The 25,588-nt window shown below is 47.4% G+C and overlaps 4 protein-coding genes across 4 annotated transcripts; 1 reads left to right on the top strand and 3 right to left on the bottom strand.

Moving 5' to 3' along the window:
- Nucleotides 1-180: 180 nt before the first annotated feature.
- On the top strand, nt 181-4,352 carry F9C07_2518 (putative vacuolar assembly protein; the record flags this gene model as incomplete). Its single annotated transcript, XM_071510964.1, has 4 exons — nt 181-513; nt 566-592; nt 645-1,606; nt 1,655-4,352. 4 exons carry the CDS (start codon nt 181-183, stop codon nt 4,350-4,352), a joined length of 4,020 nt encoding a protein of 1,339 aa, XP_071363906.1.
- A 488-nt stretch (nt 4,353-4,840) lies between these two features.
- Nucleotides 4,841-5,719, bottom strand: F9C07_2100188 (uncharacterized protein; the record flags this gene model as incomplete). The annotated part of the gene is made up of 4 exons (XM_041289935.1): nt 4,841-5,358; nt 5,434-5,478; nt 5,528-5,587; nt 5,644-5,719. 4 exons carry the CDS (start codon nt 5,717-5,719, stop codon nt 4,841-4,843), a joined length of 699 nt encoding a protein of 232 aa, XP_041143092.1.
- A 3,711-nt stretch (nt 5,720-9,430) lies between these two features.
- F9C07_2277789 (CP2 transcription factor-domain-containing protein) lies at nt 9,431-13,451 on the bottom strand. Its single transcript, XM_041284825.2, has 5 exons — nt 12,092-13,451; nt 11,891-12,025; nt 11,270-11,791; nt 9,911-11,214; nt 9,431-9,855 (listed from the first exon to the last, which is right to left on the bottom strand). Exons 1-5 carry the CDS (start codon nt 12,103-12,105, stop codon nt 9,536-9,538), a joined length of 2,295 nt encoding a protein of 764 aa, XP_041143091.1. The 5' UTR covers nt 12,106-13,451; the 3' UTR covers nt 9,431-9,535.
- A 5,982-nt stretch (nt 13,452-19,433) lies between these two features.
- On the bottom strand, nt 19,434-22,101 carry F9C07_2521 (putative zinc metallo proteinase; the record flags this gene model as incomplete). Its single annotated transcript, XM_071510965.1, has 5 exons — nt 19,434-19,530; nt 19,595-19,721; nt 19,766-21,533; nt 21,623-21,706; nt 21,793-22,101. The coding sequence occupies 5 exons, from the start codon at nt 22,099-22,101 to the stop codon at nt 19,434-19,436; spliced, it is 2,385 nt and encodes a 794-aa protein (XP_071363905.1).
- Nucleotides 22,102-25,588: the final 3,487 nt, after the last annotated feature.

Here is a 25,588-nt window from a genome sequence, read left to right as displayed (position 1 = left end):
GCGGCGGTTCTGCGGAAGTAAAAGAACTGGCTCTCGGTGATGTAACTGGAGCTAACCTGAAATCAGTTAGAGGTGGTGCTTAGTAACCGGTCCCCCGACATACCCCAACATCCCGGACATGCTTTCTTGCATCGGTGACACTCCAGCATAGCTCCATCAGGTACGGTAAAGGCTCTCGCCATGGACGCGCCTGGCGCGACTGAGGCGACGGATGATATCCGTCAGGATGGCTCCGACTTGGAGGTATCGGCCGGACAGAACGTTCACAAGTCCAGTACCCACCCCAATCACCCAGATCGATTGGCAGGAAATGAGCACGAGCACGAGCACAACGAGGACGAGGGCCAAGATGACAATGAGCATGAGGATAATAGTGAAGAGGAAGAGGAAATAGAGGACGAGGAGGAGGAAGAGGAGCCACACCTGAAATATGCGTACTTGACGAAGCATTTGGGAGCGGTGTACCGCAACGGAGATGCAACGAGCTCTTTCCTCGCTGCTGGAGACAAGCTGGTATGATTTCTGTGATTATGATGATGCTAGCTGAAGCTGAGAATTTGTCTAGATAATTGGAACGCATAACGGTAATATTGTATGTTGCCCGGCTGCCAACTCAGGCACATTTCACAACTAACATCCAACAGCATGCGTTGTCACTACCTCTGTTCCAATCTCTCCGTGTGTACCATGCACACTCTGCTAGCGTCACTTCTATATCGGTCTCGCCATTCCCTCCACCGTTACCGAACATTAAACCCGACAGCATTAGGCTTCATGAAGCACAGGACCACAACTCCAGACCATCGTCCGGCGCTTCCAGCCTTCGGGGCAGGCCAAGGCCGAACACACACCCAGCGCTATCCTCTACACCCTCAAACTCGATATATATAGCGACGTCTTCCATAGATGGTAATGTGTGTGTTGCGTCTCTTGTGGATCCCAAAGACGTTCTCTTGCGCAACTTTGGCCGGCCTGTACAAGCTGTCGCACTATCACCAGAGTACAAAAGTGACAGAACATTCTTATCCGGTGGCCGGGCAGGTGACCTGATTCTTACTACTGGTGGCCGAGTGGGGGCAAGTACGAATTCGACAACGATGGGGGGTGCTGCAGCTGCAGCTACGAGCTGGCTTGGCTCTATTGGCCTTGGGAGCAACACCGGCAAGGATACCATATTACATAGTGGCGAAGGAGCTATTAGCACGATAAAATGGTCATTGTCTGGGAAATTCGTCGTCTGGGTCAATGAAGAAGGAATCAAAATCATGCGATCAAACCTTCACTTAGATTCATCTGACTCAGAATATGCCTGGAAACGCATCAGTCACATTGACCGCCCCAACCGTCCTGGATGGGAAGAGATGTCTAGTGTTTGGAAGGCTCGCGCTGAATGGGTTGACGACGCCGCGCTTGATAGCGAGGAGACGCCGAAGCACAAAGGCGAGACATCTCTCCACGACCACACAACCGTTACACCCACCAAAGAAAGGGTAGAGAAGCTAGTAGTGGGCTGGGGTGGTACGGTCTGGGTAATTGAAGTTTATCCTGACCGGCCGAGCAAGAACAACAGAGACCAAAGGATTGGATCTGTAGAGGTCTCTACAATGTAAGTCTCTGAAGTCCTGGATTTGACCGATTTTTAACAGATCTTTAGACTGCGGACCGACTGTGTTATATCTGGAATCTCATTATATACTCCCAGCCTTTTGGTAGTTCTCGCCTACATCGAAGCTGAAGGGGATGCTTCAGGGGACGAACGGTCCAAACATGGAGTCCTCCATCCCAGAGGACGTCATCGGCCAAGAGGGTTAGAGCCTGAGCTTCGGATAATTGATATTGAAACCAAAGAAGAGCTCAGTGCAGATACCCTTTCAGTCAGCCGCTATGAGAATCTTACTTCTTCCGACTATCATATGTGTGTTTTACCGCCCTGGAAGACAACTGTATCCGTTTCCCAGAAAGGTACATTGGAAGCTCTCGGGAGTGGCATCTGGGATGCAACGATGTATCCTGCACGCTTGTTCAGTTCGGGTGCCAGTATTCGCAGTTCGACTAGCAGCGGCGACAAAGGTTCTAGTAGAGCACCCAGTACTTATGCCTCCCGACGGGTACCTGTAGAGGAGCCCTTATCTAAAGAGATACAAGATATCTCAGGGAATGTGGGGACCAAGATCTTCATACATAGTCCGTATGATTGTGTTGTTGCACTGAAGAGAGATCTCGCAGATCGCCTGTCTTGGCTGGATGCACACGAGAAATACGAGGAAGCATGGAAGCTCATCGATGAGCATCCCGAGGCAGCCGGATCTGCAAGTGAACAGAGCGATGCCATGTTTGCTCCTTTGGCAAGAGCTCCAACTACCCTTGGCGAATTCTTAGCTGATGATAGGTCTTCCACGACAACCACCGGCCGAGGAATCATTTCTGTTGCCGAGCAAGAAAAGCGCCGTATTGGTGAGCTATGGATACAGCAGTTAGTTGAGGCGGATAACTGGAAGGAGGCGGCTGAGGTTTGTGTGAAAGCACTTCATACTGCGCCACGTTGGGAACATTGGGCTTGGACTTTCATCAAGCGCGACAAGCTGGATGAAATATCACCTGCCATTCCAACCGATATGCACCCACCCCTATCTTCAGCAATCTATGAAACCATCCTTGGCCATTATGCCACTCAAGACAGACATAGGTTTAGTGAGCTTATAGACTCCTGGCCGTTCGACCTATTTGATGTTGCCGGAATCATATCGGTCATTAAAGAGCAACTTGGATCAGGATCTATCATACCCGATTCGGATGAGTGGCGCATCTTGATGAATAGTCTTGCTAAGCTGTATCTAGCCGGTGGTCACTATGGTGAAGCGTTACGTTGTTATGTCCGACTCCAAGATGCGGATACGGCTATGGCTTTGACAAGAGAGCATCGTTTACTGGATGCAGTCTCCGACGATATTCCAGCGTTCATCATGATCCGTGTGTCCAAGGAGCAGCTCAAATCGGCACCCAAATCCGAGCTGGAGGAGCTCACAGCAGAGCCTATCAAGCTCCTCGTGAGCGAAGCATATACAGGAATTGTCCGTCCAGAGACCGTTGTCAACCAGCTGAAAGCAGCGAACCGGCTTTTATTCCTCTATTTCTATCTGCGGGCTCTTTGGCGAGGAGAGTCTCTACCACATGGCGCTACTAAACCCCGAAGGGGCCACTTCGCTCACATCCGGGACGCCGCGAGCAAATTGGCAGCCGACGAAGGGAAAGCACTAGTTGACACTTTCGCCGACACAGCAGTGGAGCTTTTCGCAAACTACGACCGTGCATTGTTGATGGAGTTTTTGCAAACTAGCACCGCTTACACATTCGACTTGGCAGTCACCATATGCGAAGGCCGTCGCTTTACACACGAGCTCATCTACCTCCTATCAAAGATGGGTCAAACAAAACGAGCCCTGAACCTCATCCTCTCCGAATTAAAGGATGTATCACAAGCCATCTCATTCGCCAAGTCCCAAGGCGAACCCGACCTCTGGGAGGACCTCCTCGACTACTCGATGGACAAGCCACGTTTCATCCACGGTCTCCTCGTGGAGGCTGGTACAGCCATCGACCCAATCAAGCTCGTCCGACGGATCCCTAGCGGACTAGAAATCGAAGGTCTGCGCGAGGGCCTGTCGCACTTGATCCGAGAACACGATCTCCAGGCAAGTATCAGCCAAGGCGCCGCCAAAGTCCTCCAAAGCGAGGTCGCAGTGGGCATGGACACGTTACGTCGAGGTCAGCGACGAGGCATCAAGTTCAATGTTATTGAAGAAGAAAAGCGTCCAGCATCATCAGCAGCTACGCTGTCCGGAGTAACCGAGAAAGACGAAGTGAAGAGTGACGCCGGCACTGAGAAGACCTCCGTACCAGCACATACTCCGACGCAAGTCGGGAGATGTGCAGGTTGTCAACTTCCTTTCCATGCCAATGGTAAGAGTTATCTTCGTTTTATACTTGTAGTCGTTCTTTTTGCTCCTTTTTTCCACCGTTTTCTTTCCTCGATCTTGAAGCTAATGGTTATTGTAATGGCAGAGAAAGAGATTCTTGTTGGGTTCGCCTGCGGACACATCTTCCATCTTTCCCACATTCATGCATCTGGACCCTCCGATGATACCACGCCGGACAGTCGTTCAGCTACACAAACTCCAAAGTCGTTCCGGCAACCGCGTACACCGACACTGGACGAGCCCTCGATGTCCACATCCCGGACGGTTGGCCCCAAGGTCACCACTGCCCGGCTTCTCCGGGACCGAATTGGCGATGGATGCCGGATTTGTGCTCTTGCGAAGGAGATTGAAGCGATCGGGGAAACTGATACTTAAACGGATCAACAGTGTCTCTGTACAGACTTTGCTGAGAGCACTTCCACAAGTGTTATTCTCGGAGATGCTTTGGTGCATGTTAATATCGATGTGGGTGGAGGACGGCTGGTTCCGCTACATAGCTCCCTGGCGCGACTACAGACGGTATAGTTTTGTTTCTTAGGAGATACCCATAGTAGTACCAATTACAGTGCAAGTAATATGAGAATTTCAAGAGTCTTCTTTAGATTAGGCGGAACCTGGCCGCTCCGTGAACAAACATGGATCGTCTCAATATTAATGGGAGCAGGGAGTGTAGTCACTAATGCACCCCGTAGCAAGCTTGTAACAACGGAAAACCAATCATGACGCGATCTCTCAATACGACAAGGAAAGCCATGACCAGTCATCCCATAAGCTGCTGAACACAATCAATTCTGTAACACCAGACCCCTATGAAGTTACCAACGTCATGAGTAGGCACCCAGCACTACAATGTCAACGGGCGCTCAGATCATCAGAAAGCCAACAAAGGTCATCGCCAGGACCAGCCAAACGTTGCTCATTCTTCCCTGCACAACCGCTTCATTCGAAGTCGGGGCAACGGTGGATGTTTGACCGCCGCTGGCAGTGGCAGTGGCGGTGGTACCAGCTTGCTCTGTAGATTGGGAGGTAGTTGGGTGAGCAGTGCTGGGCCCGCTAGAAGACTTAGTGGAGACTGATGAGGAAACAGTTCCAGTAGGAGGGCTGCTTTGAGTTCCAGTCGATAGAGTCGTTCCAGTCGCGGTGATAACAGGGCCAGCTACAGTGGAACCAGCACCAGTGGGTCCCGTACCCGTAGGGTTAGTGCCGGCAGGGCCAGTGCCAGTAGGAGCAGTGCCAGTCACCACAGTAGTCTCAGAAAGGGTGGTAACAGTAGGGGCCGGAGGAGCACCCGGGGCTCCAGAAGTGGTACCCGTGCTTTGAGAAGTGGTGGCCACGGGCGGAGGAGCACACACAGTGTCTGTAACCGTGATGGTTGCGAATCCTGGAGAATACTTAGTTAGCAATTGCCTGTAACTAATGGCAGCCTCAGAACTAGCACACGAGCCGGGATACTTACCACCGCGGGGGACCAAAGTACGAGGTTCATCAACTAGCGAGTGCACTATAATCAGACATATCATCATCTTTTGTGTGTAATATGGGGAACTTACAAGTAAAAATGCCCAGCAGGTGGTCATCGTCGTAGATATTGCCAAGATTCTCTGTGACATCTATCAATGTAAGTAGTGTGTTTTGTTGGCAATCTCCTTAACTGTACTATACTTACCCAAGGCAGGAACCATGGCCGCGAGAACCAAGACAGCGAGGAACATGAGAAGCTTGAAGGACGAGTTGGAAGCCATATCGAACGAATGGAGCTTTGAAAGCACACCGAGGCTGGGAGAGAATGGGAAATGAAGTTGACAGGCTCAGAGAGAAAGCTGTACTGATAAGAAAAAAAAGTCTCGATAGCTGAAAGCGAGCGTGAAGAGTGAAGTGGATGGATAAGTTGGAGAAGAAGAGAGGAGGAGGGAGAAAGGAAGACGAGCAGAGAAAAGAAAGAGGGGGAGAGAGGCGTTGCCCGTGACACCACCCTCTTGCACTGGACAGAAGGTGCAACGAAAAGAAAAAAAACCTTCCCAGAAGGGAAGGCATGAACTGACTGCCATTGTCTGGACAAAATACAGGTGACTCGACATTCACCGTCGATAGTACTAAGTATAGTATCAAATGTGAGGGCGAGATGCCTAAGTGAAGTCTTCCAGGGCACATCTTGAACATACACACATATGTGTATGCATATGCATCTGCAGCAGGAATTAGAATCTGAGGAGCATTTCTCTTGGTGGTTTTACTGGTAGCACATTTAAAGTCCATGTGCTACCTGAAGATTGGGACTTTTTCAACAACAACAAAGGATATACTGGGGGATGGCAACTTCGACGCCGGATTTACAGAGTTACACATGTAGACAAGCTAAGCTCAACGTATCACACGAGAGGACAATAAACCATTTAAAATCCCCAGACACTACTCGAGTATAGGAAACAGATTGTATTGAGAAAGTAAATGGATGTCTAAGGCAACAATTGGGTGGCTTGGACTGATAGGGCAGCTTCATCGGAGGTGGACCTCAACGGCCACAATGGAATTGAAACCGCCAACACAGGATTAGTTTCGCATAACAACTATGCGAAACATAGACCCTTAGTGCACCCTGGCTAGAGCCCGTTCGACCGTAAAAAAAAAATTCAGCGATTCTACCTCCACCTCGAACGGTGCCGAAGCCACCCTTAGCATCGTATCCACCATCGGTGCACAGATTTGCCACACACAAAACGTGAAGTCGATCAGATCGACCAAGACACCCAGCAGGGGGCCTCTAACCCATCCAGTGCTAGTTCTCTGCACGTCAGGATCAGCCAATCACTCCAGTCTTTTATGATATACAGGGAGAAACTGGGCCGGGGTCCTGTCTAGCCAGACCCTCGGGTCCCGTACATTACGGAGTACCAGCCCAGGGTAACCCGCCCGTAATGCCACTGGTTCAAACTAGGATGAGCTTAATTGAGCTAAAATCAAGACGACCTTCCTGCGAAATAAGCCGCTGTGACTCTGTCCACAATTCGGGGGATATGGATGCGATACGAAATCGAACGAAAGGAAAGATCCCGAAGTCGATCGCACAACGCGAGTATTCATTTATCGAATGTACAATTGCATTACAAGACCCCAAACAGTCTCTCTCCAACCTTCTGAACGATATCCCAAGTGTAACACATACCAAAGTAGTCCCAGGATAGGGCACAACCACCCACGGACGCTATGAAATACGAATACCGTATAGCGTCTGGTTTCCGTCGCAATGGATATACATACGTACGGGTGTACACTCGTACGTACGGAAAAACCGTTCCAGGCTAAATTAGTGATTGTTACATGGACAGGTCTGCAGGCCCACATCGGCACGACCCGAGTGGGGAGCACGCGCCAATTTACCGCCAATTCGTTCTTCCAAGGAAATTTGTCGAGTCGGCTTCAAACTATGACGACATCAGGAGAACCCCAAGACAATTCGTGAGTGAAAAAACGGTAGCTATGATGTCAGACCTCCATTGGTGCCTTTTTTTCCAGCCGCGTTTACGGAAAAGATAACCGATCTAGACCTTTCAAGATGCCCCCCTGGTCCGAATGGGTTGGAAAATAGGTCAATTGGCGTAGATAAGAAGAATTGAGCATCTTATGGGCCAGCTTGCGCGTCTCCTCCTCGGACAAATTGATAAAAGGAATGTAAGAACGAATCAAATCGAGAATTTGTTGATGGGGAAACCACATGGAAGGTGGACAACTACTATCTTACCCTTACCGTCTCGGATCCGCGATCAATGATTGGTTAGAAATTCGAAATCAGGTCCTCTCCGTATACAATCGTCCATGATCCTCCAGCGCATGACGGATGACCCCTGAAGAACACAACCTGAACAAATATTCGATACGCAATATAAGTAAGATCGCAGACTTTGTCTCAGTTATCAGAGGCCACAGTTGCACCTTGCATGGGGCTCCCGTGGTTGTTCAATCTCAAAAATAGAATGTGGTTTTGGCCCAATCCAGGCAAGATGGACATCGCATGCAGAACTTAATTGATGAACTAGCTTCAGGAAAAGGTTCGGCCATGTGGTCACGGCGTACTTCCCAATTTGGGCCACCAAAGCAGATCCCGAAGCGTATGATCGTCCCGACGAATGTTCACATCGACGCTCGGGTTCTAGATTCCTCAATCTAATTTGGAGTATGGAATGCAAACCTTCGTCGATTGGAGTAACAATCGGTCATTGGGGTAGTTTCCCCTGCACCCTCGGCAACGCGTATTAGTACTGAGTAGTACCCATTCATCCTTATTTTAAATCCCCGCCTGAAGACTACAGTTAGGTCTCGAAGATAACATTATCATGTAGAAGGATTATGCTTAATACTGATATTAGTGACAGATCACACTAAACAGAAACTCAGCACTAGGGTGCAGAATCGGAGTCGCTCTGCTTCACGGAAGAGGGACTAGTACGGCCCGCCAATGCAGCCGCTTTTGCGAAGCGTTCACACGTGACCTTTCAATCACCTTGGAATGTTCTCAACTCGGACTATGTCGGCGGGGATGTTCGGGGGTAAAATAACGAAAATAACAAAAGTACACATGTCATATGAGCTTTCAAAATAACGCAACTATAATTTTTTTCTAGACTTGATCTGTATACTCTGAGCTTAGACTTTGGTGCACAAAACACGTCATATATCCCAATCCTCCGCTTCTGAGCGGTTCATATGATCAATAGTTGATACTGCGTCGTTCAAGACATTCCAACAGAAGAGATTATATCATGCTAACAGGAGCCGGCCACATCCCTGCACAAATCATGACAGGGTCATAGGCCGACTAAGAAATTGAATGGTAACACATACGAGTTAGAGCATAAACCCCATTGAACAGACAAACCAGTCCATGCTCAAAAACGAAACGTAAGGCTTGCAAAGTGTAACAAAAACAATCATGCCCAAGTATCATATAAACGGAACAGGGTATCTATATCGTATGCTGAGCCCTTGATTCGATTCGCCTCGGAACAACAAAGTCATGAAGCAAATAACAATGCTTGTGGACGTGTACTCCCACCAGCCTAGAAAGGGGAAGACAGAGTGAGGAGAGAGAAACAAAGAAGACATTCGTGTGCAGATAGGATTTAGGATATCGTAAATATGGCACAAGAAGTTGAGAATCGCAAAAATGATCAAAAACTCATATAACGACAGGGTATCATTGCTCGGAGATTCGTGTATTATCCCCGTATCCAACGCCCCCAACAAAACGCACAACCGAAACTCCAGAACGAATATAAATGAAATGAAAATAGAAGAACATAAATGAAGGTATTAAAGACCTAAAATGATGGTGAGGGACCGAGTCGATTTGATGCGCACCAGGCGCCGATAAGAAAAAACAGGGCGGCCCGGGAAGGACCGCTTTTGCTTTAGTAATTATCATTGCCAACGTGAATTGAGAAAAGAGAAAGAAGAAGAAGAAAAAGAAAAAGAAAAAGAAAAAGAAAAAAAAAAAAATAATTTAGAAGCAGGCGTTTTCAGACTAGAACCTCTAGGAAGACATAGCCGGACCAGTAAAGTAGTTAGTAGCTTAGCTTCAGCTCAACACCAGAGCTCTTGTCGGAATCGATGGCTGTTGCGTCGTCCAAAGCAGCGGCCTCTGAGATCTCAACCACCATGTCTTGGCCATCAGGCAGCTCGCGAACCACATCGTCGTCAACCATGATCTTCAGGCCATTTTTATTGACTCGAAGCACGCGCACGATACGCTGCGGATCTATGCGTTGTTTGACAGAGATCTTCTCCATCAAATCGCGCACGGTCCGTTCTGACAGATAAACGGCACGGTAATAATCATCTTTGGCTTGATCATTGCGTGGGAATCGAATGTAAAAACATGCAACTAAGCCACGGTTAGCAAGGATACCATAACGCATGTTTTATTTCACAATACTTACTGGGCTTGGGCTGGCGTTCGGCGGGTGGTCTATACGTTGGGTCGATATCCACCGCCTCAATGAATCCCATGGGCATATCCCCATCTCCATTCGCAACCCTCTGGATTTTTATCGGATGCTTCAAAACAACTTTGTCTCCGCAAACTTCGGAACCTGGCCGGGAGTTTTCTGCAGATGTGTTGACCGAGCATTGGTAGCCTGAATCATAATATAAACCGGTTTGTGATTGAACGGTCGGAGTATGGCAAGTTGAGCTCAACGAGATGCAACTGTTCGTCGGAGACAAGGTCGGGAAACCAGCCGATGTGTCAATGCTGAACCGAGGCCCACTCTTGCCCTCCTTCTTGACAAAATCACGAGGCTCGGGGAGTTGAACCGGATAAAGATCGGGGTCGTCCTGCTCATCACCTTGCAAGCCAAGAATGCTCACTGGTCGGGTAGATGTGAACATCTCTTGCATTAAAGCGAGTTTTATATGCAGATCATCTTCCATCGATAGTCTGTCACCATCTTGGGAGCCCATCGACCATGTCCGCTTGTGTTTTGTGATCTTCGCAGGGCGAGCGTCAGAGCCTTTAAGTGCAATCGAGCCACCACTACGCTTCCGCTTCCCGTAGTTGCCCGCTCCCATTTCAGCCTGAGCGATCTGCTGCCTGAGTTTCTCAATAGACTTCTTAACGTGGGCAACGTCATTAGACAGTTTTCGCTCTGCACCATGGTCACGAAATAGTTTCACTTTGCAATAGCAAACTTCCGCCTCTTTACCTTGCGCTGGATCCGCATTACCTGGAGAAACCATCTCTGTTTTGGCGCAAAGTCGGACTGGAATGCCCTTCACACCTTTAGAGTGGCTGAAATCAGTTGAAAGGAAGTTGAACCGAACAGAGATAGCACACTCCGACGCTCCGGTTGTTGGGCTGGTCGTCCAGGTCACGCAAAATCCGTCGAAGGAAGAGCACTCAAGCTGGACCTGTCGGTTTTTTTGGTCGTCAACACCTCCCTGGATGGGGTCAACGTATTCAACAGCCTGCAGCTTGCCACCACGCTGATGCGCCTCGTTCAGCCCTCTGCCTTCTTTCCATAACTGCCAGCAAGCAGCGGGCTTCGATCTTTGTTCCTTATCTTGGAATGAGACACGAATGTAAGTCCGGTATTTTACTGGCTGACCGTTCATCGGGGGCGGAGGAGCAGAGTCAACGACAGAAACGGAGTATGCTTGACCCTTGTTGAGGTAGGATACTGGTACCTCGTTTTGGTCTCGAACCATTGCTGTAGGCGCCCGTAATGTGACGTGGTAACGGAATCTAGGATTTAACACGGTTAGATACACGACTGACGGAAGGGGACATGCTAGCTTACTTTTCGCCGGGAGTTTGGACATCGACTTGGTCACGTTGCAGCATGGACGGAATCATGTGTGGATGGGCGTTTCCCTGCATATCCACGTCATTTAGTGACAGTTCATCCACAGATTCATCCATTGCATCGTAACCTGAATCACGGTGGACAAATGTAGGCGCGAATGGAGCTTGCTGAGCAAAGGGTTGCGGATTCTGGAAATGTGGTGCGATGTACGGCTGATTGAACTGGTCGAGGCCCATGGCTGTAGTATCAGCATTGATAGTGGCGCTAGCAAGCTGCTGCGGCAGGGTAAGAGGGGTGATCATGTTCATTCCCATAGGAGTATGAAGATCGCCCGCTTGGCTGTGGAACACCGCACTGAGCCCGCCTGAGTTCGGCGTATAGTAGCCATGCGGTTGAGTCAAGGGATTTATGAAGGAAAGTGAGTTAGGGTCAACATAAGACGGCGCGTATCTCATATCCTGGCCCGGACGAGGCGTGGCATCATGAAGTTTCAAGTCACCACTCTCCATACTGAGTCTAAGTCGAAGAATACAGTCAGTTTCCACTCAGGACAACAACGATTTTCGTGACGACCAGGAGGGAAGATGGGCAGATGGAGAAGAGGGTCTAAAATACTTAGCCGGAGTGATTGGGCCAGCAGGGATTTGACCAAAAGACGCTGTCTGACTATTGGGGACTTGAGGAACAACATCAGAGAAAGTCTTTTGAAATCTCTGGATGAGTTCGTCGCCTGGCTTCTGGGAGTTCTTTCTGTATAGCAGGTCATGTGCATCAGCAAGACATTCAACGGCGATCCCAGGAAAATTGAGTACATACCTATTGCGAAACATTCTTAACAGAAACCGGGCGTGTATTTAGTACCCAGACGGTAGGCCCAGGGATGGGGGCTGAAAGCTGGGAAGAGGTGAAGAAGGGAGTGCCAATAAAGATAACATCCGGCTCAAGAAGAGAATCTAAAACCCCAACTATGAAAACCGTGGTGGAAGGACTATTTTCTTATTTAGGGAATTGTCGGTATGATCCGATGTGTCGAGTAGACAATAACGCGGCCAGGTTATGCCGACCCGAATCACCTCAAGAAGTGTCGGGTCGCAGTCGCGCGAAGTTGAAAGGCGGAGGAAACAAGTTGGGGAAAGGCGCGGATGTGGTGGGAAAAAGGCGGAAGGCCGAAGGAAAGAAACGTAGTCAAATATGGATCGGAGTTACAACGAGAAAGTGTCCCCTTGCTCAAGGTGTCAGATGAGACGTGAACGAAGCTTATAGTGACGGGAGACCGGTTTTTAAGTACAATCTCGGAGGAGGCGACGAGAATATTATGCACGCAGGATTTGTATCGGGTAGATAGTGGGGGAATGCTTTGGGGCGTGAAGGAGGGGGGTATGTGGGTAATAGAAAGAAAAGAGAGAGTAAGAGAGAGAGGAGGGAGGGAGTAGGAAGAGAGGAAAGGCGAGTGGGAAGGGTCAAAACAGAAGGGGCAAAAAGAGAGAGAGAGAGAGAGTGATAGTATGAAATAATAAAAAGGAAAAGTCGATGATGAATCTGATGTGAAGGAAGAGCTGGAACCAAACGGCACAAGAAGCACCCAATAATATTGGACTAGTTCGGAGGACTGTGGAGGAGGTAAAGAATTGAAGTAGAATGCCTTTTGGGGAAAGAATCGGCCCTGGACACCCAACAACGCAACTCTTCTAGTTTTGGTCTGCTCGGAAGAATTGTGGACAGGATGGGATAGTTATTAATACCAACTGTAGCGAAAGAGCCACATGGAAAAGAAAGAGGTTAATGACGTGCAAAATCACTTTGGTAAATGGGTGGATGGCCCAAATTAAAAAAAGTAAATCAAATCCAACAAAATGAATAATAATATTATTATTCCAATTAAAAAAGGCCGAATGAGGTAGTAGAAAGCTGAAGGTTTCGAGTGTCAAGACAATTAAAACAGAAAATGAAAATGAAATTCTAGCTTCTCGAATGTTTTCTTTTCTCTTCTCTTTTCTTCCTTTTTCTTTTTGAGTAAAAAGAGAGGGAAAACATCATGGTTCCTATCTCTTCTTTTTTCCTCACCAATTCTTTTTTTTTTTTAATTTTTGAATTATGGATTTTGAATTTTGGATTTTCTGGTATGGAGTTAAACGGACATGGCCCAGGGATCGGGCGGGTGGGGAGGAACCTGGATTCGAAGAGGGGTGTGGGGTGGATCCAATAGGTAAGGACGACCTACCCGCCAGGTATTACAGAGGTACCGTACATACATGCAGAAATGATGTGGTATGAGGAGGTATGGTAACAATGGCGGTATCTGGGCTTCACCGTCCACGACTCCACGGTATGAGAATCAGTTACCTAATCCGCCAGGTGGGTACCTAGGTAGACAGGAGTACTCTCAGGTATGATACATAGGGAGGTATGTAGGCAGGTACACTTCCAGCTACTTACTGGTTCCGGGGGGGAATTATTTCTTGAACCTTCCATAACTATGAAAGGGGAAAGACATTCGAAACAAATCTCCTTGGAGGCTATCCATACCTGTGGGTTCCGATCAGACGGCCAAGCCAAACCGTTTTACGCCATGTTCATGATTTATGAACCATTTAGAAGATGCGGCGTACTCAACGGAAATAATTGCCAATGGAAATACACCAATCCTCAGGGCACTCTTTGACTCCCTCTCGTGCTCCTTCTACCAAAAGCTATCCGAACTACCTACGTTACCAAGCCCAAACATCACTCCTAACGCTATATTTCAAAGGGGCTTGTATTCCGAACACTCTGACAGGACAGCGCTCTATGGTATGAACAGTGTGCTTGGGGAATACAAGCTGTTTATCGAATCAAAGGCTGTTTCCATATTGGGAAGGCATGGAAGGGTGGTCGTGGAAGCCCCGGTAACTCTCAGGGGCTCAAACTTCCCCTATGGAAGTTACCATACATCTCCGCTATAGAGCTCTAGAGGAAAACAGAACCTTTATAGCATAGAGAATCAGCTCAATCGCATCTGAATAGATAGTGTGACACGATAACAATTATATGTATCTCAGAGTAGTGTAAGACATGTGGCCCTTTTATGTTTTTCTTTTTTCGTCCCCTTCTAGAACCGCCTCTTTTTCTAGAAATAAGGCGAGGCGTGGATAATGCATAATGAACAAGCTATATATCGAGCGATTGCTGTGACGTTTCTAGAAAAGGTTTAACTTACTGGGGATTTAAGGCACCACCGCCTCCAACCCTATACTTATGCTTTCATCACATGGATGGCACCTGGATTCCCTTGGCGCTTCCCAGATCTTGATATCACCACTGTCGCAGCGACAGCCACATATATCAAGCGGAGAACCTAATCTCGTTTGGCGTACGGCACATCCGTCGTGGCGACGACAACGCCAGCCTTATTGACTTGCTTGATGAGCCTCTTATTAAACCAGGTAAAGCATATCGATACCTTGGGCATTACTCAGAAACCTGGCTGCAGTCCAAAATCTGAAAGGTTGGATCTCCGCGGGGGAACTAAAGCACCTAAAGCAGAAATAGGAAAGACAGCTACTTCTTGGATGCCCGAAACCCTCGAGTATGAACCTAATGGGGGTGCACGGAGCACCTGCGACCCGCCGATTCGTGTGAGTTCCGAGCCACTTTTATCCATGGAATGGGGAGAGTTACTATGACAGAAGGCTATTCAAGATGCACGCAAGTCCCTGGGTTCAAGTTGATATCAGATCTTACTCAGGTGAAGCCGTGCATGGTGAAGAATCCCTCCTCCCCCTGATGATCTGTCTTCTGTTGTTATCAGTCTTGGGTATTGTATTGTCTGTAATGACAGCGATATCAAATTGCCCAAATGTCGCAACGACATCTATTGACTGGGTAACTGGGCCGCCAATCAGAAGGGTGGGATTCCGCTGCCGTCGCACGGAGCTCTCCGAAAGTCAATTACAAAACGACCATGTATTGTAAAGACCTGCCAAAGAACAAAATTGGAGCAGTGACTTTCGGTGGCTGGTGAGTTAACAAAATAGTCCCTCTAGCATTATATTTCCGTATTCGCCCCAGTAATAGAAGAGATAGAAAGTCTTCCGATCAGCCGTAAAGATGGGGAAAGGAAGTTTTCTATTTTGATTTATCTAATATTTCAATTATCGTCATTACGTATTATCAATATTATTACCTCGTCTGTCATTCATTCCATACCGTTGAGGAAGAGGCTCGTGTTCGACTAACTACTTTTGCTGACAGCCGAGATCGCCCTAGAGAAGGAGGTTGACTCTTCCTAGCGCGATAAGTGGATGGTATCCGTCAGTCCATCTAATTTGTTGGACGAATGATCCGATTCAAGGGGGTGCGGTTGTCCTAGGATAAGGTACAGTAGAGTAGGGCAATTATGGGGAACTTCCCATTTAGAAATGTCATTACAAAGGGAGGCATGCATTGCGTCACTTCCGCCTGGGGTTATCACTGTAGCATTCCTGCTCCACATTTATGACATCTCTTCCCATCAGGCAGAATCCGGCACTTCATTTCTCAACACACCTTTTTTTTTTTTTTTCTGCCTCTTCTCTCGCTTGCCCTAACGTTACTCCATCACGTCGACTAACCGAGTCTCTCTAGACAGTTTTCAGCATGCTAGCTGATTGGTAAGTGGGTCCCTATGGTGGCCAGGCCATTGTGGTCCCCATGGACTAAGAGGGACTGACCAGTAAGCGGTAAATCTGATGCTTGGTGGTCTGTGTATAAAAACACTAGAAAAAAAGAAGAGAAGAGAAAGGAAAGAAAAAAAAAAAGCCCAATAATGATAGAATGCCACCTGAAAAGTGGCCGTTATGGAACAAGCATGCGCATACTTACTGACAAAATAACTGAATGAGCCACAGCCGATGCAGATCATTATCCCTCACAGGCCCATCATATGATGGCTGTGAATCGCCACTCTGAATAAGCTTGTGTCTTTTTCCTACACAGTGGGTGACAGTCATCTCAATGCTATTGGGTATATATTGATTCTCAGTTTACTAGTAGCCAGGATAGGTAGGCAGTAAGTCATAGACCAAAATTAATGTACTAGGATTGGTCCCTATTGGACCAGGGGGGAGAATCAATCAGATCCCGCCAGACTGCTTCCCGAGTCCCCGCTGGAACAAGAATCCATCTGGATTAGTTCGCCTTCAGGAGCTACCTGGAGCAACAACACATCGGATCATAAATAATGGAAGCCGATTTGCAGTGACGGTCTCAACGGCCCCAGTTCTGTGCTATATATCTGTGCGCCGTTCCCACTCTGATTAACTCAATGCTCAGAGATCATCGATATGGCGCGCTCGGCACGGAAGGGCCATATTCAAAAACAATACGTTTTCCAAAAGAAAAGAAGCTGCGTAGAACGGTCATTCGAAGGTTTCCTACTCCCTGACCACATCAAGTACGACAGTTGAGATTCATCATGATTCAGATTTCTCTTTCCGGTTACGGTGTACCGGGTCCCAAGGCCATGGATGAGCACCTGTGCCATGCGCGCGATTAAATGAGGACGAACGATAACCCTGTCTGCACAGCAAACACACTTTAATAAGTCTGATGATCGGCGGATATTCCGCTCTCTAACTTCCACATTCTTTTTTTTTTTTTCCCTATTGCCATAATTATATTTTTATTTGAAACCTCCGCCCAGAAAACTCTCGCGGATCTGCCAAATGGAGATCCTCAGAGCATCCCCGAAGAAAAGTGTGGATAATAGCCTACCGTGGTACATAAGAGAATCGCACAGGCAGTCAGCACGAAGCGAAGGAGGGATATCCCTTTATGGAGGACACCGATTAGGAAATACCTGACCTCGCCTCTTTTACTGGTGGGATAGTTAAGTAGGTTATTTTAGTTACGCCCCCCGCAGGCCACAGCCAAGACTTCACATCATATGTATATTGTTCGACATGCATCAAAGACAACTCGCATATGACATTTGCCACGCCATCATTTTGCTGTCCGCCCCTCCTTCCTGCCCGCGTTACTGAAGAACGAGATATTATTCGATCGTGAGGCAGGTTCAAAACATTCATGCCCGTTTAGGCAGAAGATTTTGGATCCCCGAGTTCGGGGGGTGCTTGCTGTACTATTAGATTAAGGTGTGTCGCGATCCAGTTTTCCATGCATATTCTTGCAGAATCGGTGTGTAAACTATACTGCGGGATCTTCGAGCTCCCGAACGCAAGTACCGATGAGACGGTGTTGTTGGTAATTTGCTGGCATGCATCTGTCTCTGCGTAGGGGTTAGGGCCCGTTTGCGGCAATATATATTTGAGATAGGAGTCCACGAATACTCATCCAGATGTCGCTTACATAGAATACCACTAATATTTAATAGTAAGTCTGAAGAACATCGACTTTTATTGACATGACATTTTCTTTTCATAATTATCTATTTATCCTTAGTTCCCAGGCCCCTGGACCATAATACATACCTACATAGTACTCCGTACATACATACATACAGAGTGCCCCTTCGTATCAATCGTATCCAATCCAGTAGCGTACCCATGCTAAGGAAAAAACATCCGCCCTAAAAACCAACCAATCGCCCACGAACCTAAAAATACGGTATCAACCATGGATCCCCAAGCCCTAAACCATACACATTGAGAGAAAAAAAAAAAAAGGCGAGCTACTCCGTACTTTTGCAGGCAACTATACCGTAAGTAAAAAAAAAAAAAAAGAAAAAATAGGTACGATTGAATAATGAGTTTGACCCATGCCCTCGGGATCTGGATCTTGTCGCCACAACAAGGTACCAGGTCGTGATAGGTGCCACCGCGACGTCAAACCCCACTTGACTCTCAAGCCATCTGATCGTGAGATGTATTTTCCCGACAAATCATGGTCTCGTATTGGGAAATGGCGAGAGATGACTGCGTGGCTGCTGGTGGGAGAGCATTCAATCAATAGGGACCCACTCGTTCTGTTGAGTTGACGCACTACCCCCCGGGTAAGTGTGGTATTGTTCTTTTTGTTCTTTTTCTTTTTCTTTTCTTTTCTTTTTATTACTTTGAATCATTAGCGTTCTTTTTAAACGCCTTTAATGATGTGGATTCCCAGGGTGGGTAGTACCTATGATGTCATAACGATGTATTGTGTTCCCCTGCAGACTTTGATGGAAGTACTAGTGTGTTCACAGGTACTGGGCGGTACTCCTGTAGGTACGTAGTACTAGTACTAAAAAATACTTAGTCCGCTCTGTATTGGTTACGGACTAGCACAGTTAAGCTTAACCAACACTCTGCATCGTATGTTGTGTTCCGTATCTGGAACAAAAGTCCCGACACGTCTGCTACACTGTTCGCTCAATCTTGGGGCCAGCGTAAACAGACCCTTGATAGCCCTAATGTCAAATAACTCTTCAAACAGATACAACGGAACACTACCCCTCATACTACAGACCGAGAGCTTCTATTGATGGAACATTGAGCACATCAGTGTTTCCAGACGTCCTCTTAAATCCTACAGTAAGAGCAATTGATCCCAGGATGCCTCAAATGGCAGACGTAGAGCCCACGTAGTATTATTTGTAGGTATCGATGGACCAGCCGTCCGGCCAACTATCAATTATGTTCCTTGGAATTAACCCAGTATGAACCGCCAGTGATGCTAAGTCCCGCTTATCTCATGGCATACATAACATCAACGACACGCCTTCGGCGAACCTCTTGCGGGTGAATCGAAGAAAAAGGCAAATAGAAGAAAAGAAAAGGGAGGGAAAAAAGATAAACGCCACAACTCCTGCGCACCGTCACTCATACTTCCGCACCGAGAAAAATATGCTGCATTGATGAAAGTCAATGGGAATCCGAACTATCTTCTGTCTAGAAAGGCGAAATCGCGCGATGTATGTCGTCGAAAAAAAAAGCTGGTTTCAGAGAAAAGAATATTAAGGAAATAATCTTGTTCCGACTCATCCTGAGAGTCGCTCGAGGTGAGATTTGATATACGTAGGAGGCGCGTTTAATGGAGACTGTCCGTCCTCTTGGGACTTAGAAGGAACTAAGGTCCTTCGGACATTCCTGCACCGAAAAGAGACGGTCGGCTTAAGACCGGGAGTGTTCCGTGTCTTGACTGACCGAAAGGTCTTCGTCCGTATATTGCTGTTGGGATATTGGAGGCATGTAGTGTCGATATAAGTTTAGTGCATGATAATTAATGAGAATCCATCCACCCAGGGACCGTGAGATCCTGAGATGCCGGCAATTTTATAGCCAAGAGGTGGGATTAATGTGTGTCTGTGAGATGTTGTCAGCATGAAAGAAATCTACAGAGTTAAAGTTAAGCCAGGATATTGCGTACCCTGAGCCCCCATGAGCATTGCCAAAAACGCCAGACTTCCTCCCTTGACTAGTGAGGATCTCTATTCCGTCAATCCATGCCCCCGCTCGGATATAAAAGCCGAGCAGAATTTCTCCCCGTCGTGTATCTAGTAATTTGTCAGTCCCGTTGGTTGGGAATACAGAAACGGACTTTCACCCTCCCATTTGGGGGACTTACCAAGAACGAAATCATCACCGCCAGGTTTACCTCCTCTTTTCCCAAAGAGCTGGCTCGTCGCATCTTCGTAAAAGAACTCCAACCCATCTACTGCGGCGCCGTGATAGACCCGGATTGAGGTCAACAGTTTGGTTGATGCGAAGGCGCAGTCCAAAAGAAGCTGGTCTGGTTGACTGCCTTCCATCTGTGAGAATCCCAATTTACTGCCCTTGTAACCGGTATGGCCCTTCGGCAGTTTCACCACCGATTGCTTCGACTTGAGGTCCATGATCGAATTAACGGTGTGGCTGCCAAGGGCACCGGAGAAAGCCGTCAACTTGATATCCTTTTTCTTCTCTTTGTCAGTGCCGAACACGCGTTGTCGCAGCTCGTTTTCTGTCACTGTGACTTGCCGTGGGAGCCCATTGCTGCTTGATTCTGTGTTGATATACTCAATGAAATTATGGCAAACATTGTCACCCTCGGCATATAGCTCCAAAAATGCAATACCAGTCGTTGCGGTAATCAAGATTTTACCATTCTCGACAGGCCAGACTTGCACGCTATCATCCGAGCTCATAGGAGCGTCCCCAGGAAGTCGGAAGCAAGGATGGAAACGGAACCGTAGTGCATCAAGTCGGTGCCAGCCGCATTCATCCTGAGGTAAGCACAACTTAAGCCCTTGAGTCTTAGTACGGGTCGAGAAGGGCTCGCGAGTCATGAATGACCGATTGAAACGGACGTAATCACGGAGCATGATACCCGACTCTTGATGCGGACATCCAAAGAGATGTCCCACTTCATGGAGGTGGGCGCCAATTCCAATATTGGCTGACTCCCAACGTGATCCAGCTTCACTGCAGTCGTTGGCAACGAAGTCCGTGTCCGTCCGGGTGCAATCCGAGAAGGCATCTACGACTTCCTCTAGACTGGAGGGATAGCTGTGAAGGCTATGGGATCCAAATATGGCCATTTTCACATCATCCCCGCCTGACCCTAGGGCAGCGTGACCAGTGATGGTCTGGGAGCCCGTGTCCCAGTGAGAATCCAGTAGTAGGACCGAGACGTACTGCTTCTGGCCTGGCTGAAGATGCAGATAACCCTTCACAGCATCCTTGGCGATATTAAATAGTTCGTCCTTCTTTGTGGCCGGGCCATGTTGTTGGGCGATATTGAGATCCCGAAGCTCAGCGACCGTTTTATCGGTCCGAATGACATGGACTTTAGCTTCATTCCGCATCTGCCCATTGGCTGTATCCCGACGGCTCAAAGTCCCACTCTGCCACTCTTCTTCGAAGCGGAAACATCGTCTACCGAAATTGTTCCGGAACATTTGCTCGCCGGTAAAGGCTTGCCATAGATATGCGGCCATCCGATACTTTCGAATGGCAGTTTCTAGGCCATTGCCTTCTCGCTGTATTTCCGCGGGGGTAGCATCAAACGTCCCGTCGGAGTCCTTTCCTAGCAAGACCACCAAGTGCAAAGGCGGAGCGTTTACCAGCGGAAGGTAGTTGATACAAATCCAGGATGAATGCGCGGCAGGATGAGAACTGCCTGCGGACAGCTTGGTTGAAACAAAATCGAGGCGCAGACGATTAGGACCTGGGGTGAGATGTACTAGAGCTTTGAAATGAGATGACGTGACAGGCCAGCTGACTGGTGGGAACCCATCCTGGTGATGGTAGACCGTTACGCTTCCGTCCAGCGGATGTTGCCTTGGGTCTCCAATCTGGCCATAGACGAGGAGTACTTTTTGATGTACCTGATTATCGTAAGCTTCGTTAGTTCGGACTGTTATAATAACCCAGGCGTGCGCTAGGCATGCGATTGAGAACGACAGGGGACACCTACCCAAGAGTTATCTGCAATGGAAATAATTCTGGGAGCATATGGTGACGAAGGGGTTGGTGTCCGAACCCCGCCATTGATGCTACCCTGTGGAACGAATTGTCAGTATGGAACAGCAGAAGTCAAATCAACGGTCTATAGGTACAAGATACGAAAGAGAGTATATCACATACAACCACGCTATTGCGCTGAGATGGGGAGGTGTGAGGAGCCGGTCGCTGAGGTGGTACCGACAGTGAGGAATTATTGCCAGTGGTACTGCCATTGGTTTCGCTCAATGAAGGGAGATTCGGTGACGAAGTCGTGGGCTTAATGGAGGAGGGCGGGGTGAGGGAGCTGTATGAGGCCGTATCAAGAGTGGAAGAAGACTTCCCCGACGTCATTTCACCGTTAGATTGCGACTCATTGGATTTCGACTCATTTGACTTGGTGGCACGAAAACTAGGTCTGGAGCGGCGACGAAGCTGCGAAAAGAACGGCATGATGAGAGGAATCTTGTAACTGCCAATCGAAATAGAGATCGAATGTGTATGAGTGGTGATGAACAAGGAAAGAAAGCTTCCACGAGCCAGAGGAGAGTAGTATTCCTTCCTCCCGAATTGCTACGGCTCTCCTCGCCAGAACAAGAGACCGGAAGGAGGAAGAGGGAACAAGTAATTGGCGAAGAAGAAACGAGAGAAAGAACTGTGCTGAGATATTCAGGATAGCCAGTTGTCGGGGGAAGTTACGACCGAAGTGGTAGATGCGAAAGCGACCGTTTGCGGTTGCGACTGACAGAACGAATGGAATGATAACCAATTTTGGTAACTACTCCCAACAACCTAATGACCACCCCGCATGAATTGTACGCGTAAGAGAAGAACGGAAATGATCAAAAGGAATAAAGCGAGAGACAGCGAGGGCAAGGAGGGGGAAAAGCAAAAGGGAAAAGAATTCAAAATAAGAATAAGATAAAGGGAACAAGATTGACAAATTAAAAAAGGGAAAAAATGAGAAACAAAATAGAGCGACTAGTTTGAACTAAACACACCTACCACTGGGGAGTATGGGACTACTAACCTATCTTTCGTGACCCAGTAGATAGACTCGATAGACTAATGATTTATTGTGGCGATGGGGCAATGAGGGAGGGTAAAGAGAGAAAAATTGATCAATACCTTCTTTTTTTTTCTCCTATCGCTACTTTCAATACTGATAGTACGATTAGATATTAATAGCAATTGCCATTGTCCTCCTCTCCTCTATCCTCCCAATCAATTATCACAATTCCAACATCCCACACGCACACCCCCCTTTCCAGGCCTTAGGATGCAGCTATCAGACAGACTTCCAGGTTTTATTCCCCTCTCGAGAAGGGAAAGCATGTAAAAAGCGATGGTGACCCACTGCGACGCTGTTGCGTATAGACAAGGAGGTGTTACGTCGGCGGCATCTCACTGGCCAACCATAAGAGATCTCGAGTTTCACTACCCATTCATGAGTGGATCAGATCGTCTGCTAAATTTGTCTTTGCTGGAGCGATTAGGCACGGCATTCTTTGGTTTTACAGGGGTTCTAAGACTTTTCTCGCCCATAATTCTCAGAGGTTGAATCAACGACACATACTCGGTAGAAGCTTCTTTGAAACCCAAGGTTAAACAGAAACGTTCCTGACCCGTGTTTTTAGGGCTTGGTTTGAGATGAAGAAAATTTTATGTTTCATATTATTTTCTTTTTTTTTATCTCTTATCTCTGATTAGTCTTCTTATTTTTTCTTTTTCTTCCCCTTCTTTTAAATTTTCGATTTTATTCGAACCGGGTTGTTTTGGGAAAGGCTCCCGTGGCTAAATCTCTTTAGTACTTTTACCCTGACCAAGTTCCAGTTCCAGTTCTCAGCTGGTTTGTCGCCGCCCTAAATTAGCGACTGAACTAGACCTTGAATACCTACCTAGAGATCTTGGTAGCTAGTGCGAATAGGATCCATTCCATGGTTGTCTAGCTGTCCTTCTGCCTTTCCAACCATTGTACGGAGTATTATTTTATATTATTCTTTTAACTGACAACATGATATACTCTGTTCGAGTATGATATGTCGCTATCGGCACCGATTAGTTTCTTCGACCTCCCCGAAGTTGTATGCTATATAATGGCAGGGTATTATCTTGGTCCTTAAGATCGTGCATATACTAAGCTGAGGGAGTATGTCTGCTTTGCCGCTTGCAGTCCACGTCACTCCTCGCTTGGTCCTTTTCACCGTTTGCTACTTTCCCCCTCTCCAATCTCAGTCCTTGAATAACTCGTCAGATGCTACTCTCCTTCCTATAAATTTATTCTTATTGTTATATCGATTAAAATTTTCATTTTTATATGTTATTTTATTTTCTTTTCTGTTTGTTGGTTCCTATCATTGCAGGACTTCACCGAACCCCACCTCCTGAAGTTGCTTAATGCTTCTTGGCAGTGGGCAACAAGTGAGCACTAAACAATGGCGAAAAAAAGATAAGGAAAGGGGCTGGATTGAAAGTCCAGACTTAAGAGGGAGAGAGAGGGTCATGCCTCAGGCTGTCAATCCTGGGAACTCAAGCAAACGATGTCTTACCATCGGAATGCCACCGACGCCGTTTAGCCGCTGTCTCTCCTCACCACACATATAGGGATGAATGTGTCTCAGACAGGGACGATGGTTGACAGAAGTCAATGCGGGCAGACCCCCTTGTTAACTGTCATATTATTGATCTGACTCTGAAACAAAGAGAGAGAAAACCTAAAATGAAACCCGATCGGTCGGTACTTTGCGGTGGCTAGAAGTCGGAGAAAGGGAGAAAGAAGGGAGAATGTAGAGAGAAAGGTATGTATCTCATCTCTGAGGATCGATAGGTGGCTTTGAACCAAAAACGGTTCGCACGGCTTCTCTGCTGGCACGGCAACGTCTGTTTACTCCGTATGAGTACAGAGAGTCTCAATTGTATGAATATCATTACTCTCTTTGTTCTTGCAGGATGAGATGAACCTAAGAGATGTCGGGGGAAGAAGGGGCCGATGAATGCCCAGATCAAGGGAGGGAATTGGGAATGGATCGGAGATTTTCGTTGCATACCTACCGGGACATTCCAAATCGATTGGTTCCGAGAATCGTAGGTAAGTATTACTTATACCTATCTAACTCCGGGGAGGTATGCTGGTTTCGTGAAGAGACCCAAGGTTGAGAAACGACGTGTAGAAATTGGGGGTGCCATGCATATTTATCAAGTAATCGATAGAAGACTTGAAGGTTGATTCATCTTTCTTCAGTCCATAGCCATGATATTGGGAATATTCAGGGCAAGCCAAAAAAAGAATTTAAAGTAAAATAAAATAAAAATAATAGAAAAAATAATAGAGTGGACGAATGTAAGGGGAGAGAAGAGCTACCGATTACTATTAGAGAGTTGTGTATGTATGTACCTCATAAGTACCTCTCAAGTATAAGGGACTATTGAAGCACCCTACATATATACAAACAACATACATCCATGGGAGAACCGAATGTACAAATCCAGTAGTGGAAGGATCAAGGCGACCGGGAGCGATTGGATGTTTTTGGGAGGGTTCATTGGCACGTAACAGGGACGAATTGTGACCTTCAAGATCCACACCAGGGCAACCAACATCTCAACCTCAAAAAGGGAGCCCCATCTGATTTTTCCCCTCCTCGATATGGAATTTAGGAATTTTTGGGAATTTCTCTCTCTTTCCATTTTACTACTTCCATACTAAATTACGGGCTAATCTGAGATCCATTTTCCCCAGAGTTCCTGCTTTCTTAGTCTCACTCAGCTAAAGCGATCTAAGCCCAAACTTCCGCTACTCCAATTGGGTTGGCTTCCATTTTCACTTTCGTTATTCGTTCTTCTCCCTTCATCCCTCTCCACCTTCCAGCCGCCCTTCACTTCTTCTGTGACTTCACCAAGCCTCGTCTTCACTAACACTCCCCGGACCTTGCATTGACTG

This window comes from Aspergillus flavus, chromosome 2 (genome assembly GCF_009017415.1).
Source record: "Aspergillus flavus chromosome 2, complete sequence".
In the NCBI taxonomy this organism is placed as follows: Eukaryota; Fungi; Ascomycota; class Eurotiomycetes; order Eurotiales; family Aspergillaceae; genus Aspergillus; species Aspergillus flavus.
The sequence above is the reverse complement of the archived record's forward strand: the minus strand, read 5'-3'. Positions and strand labels throughout refer to the sequence as shown.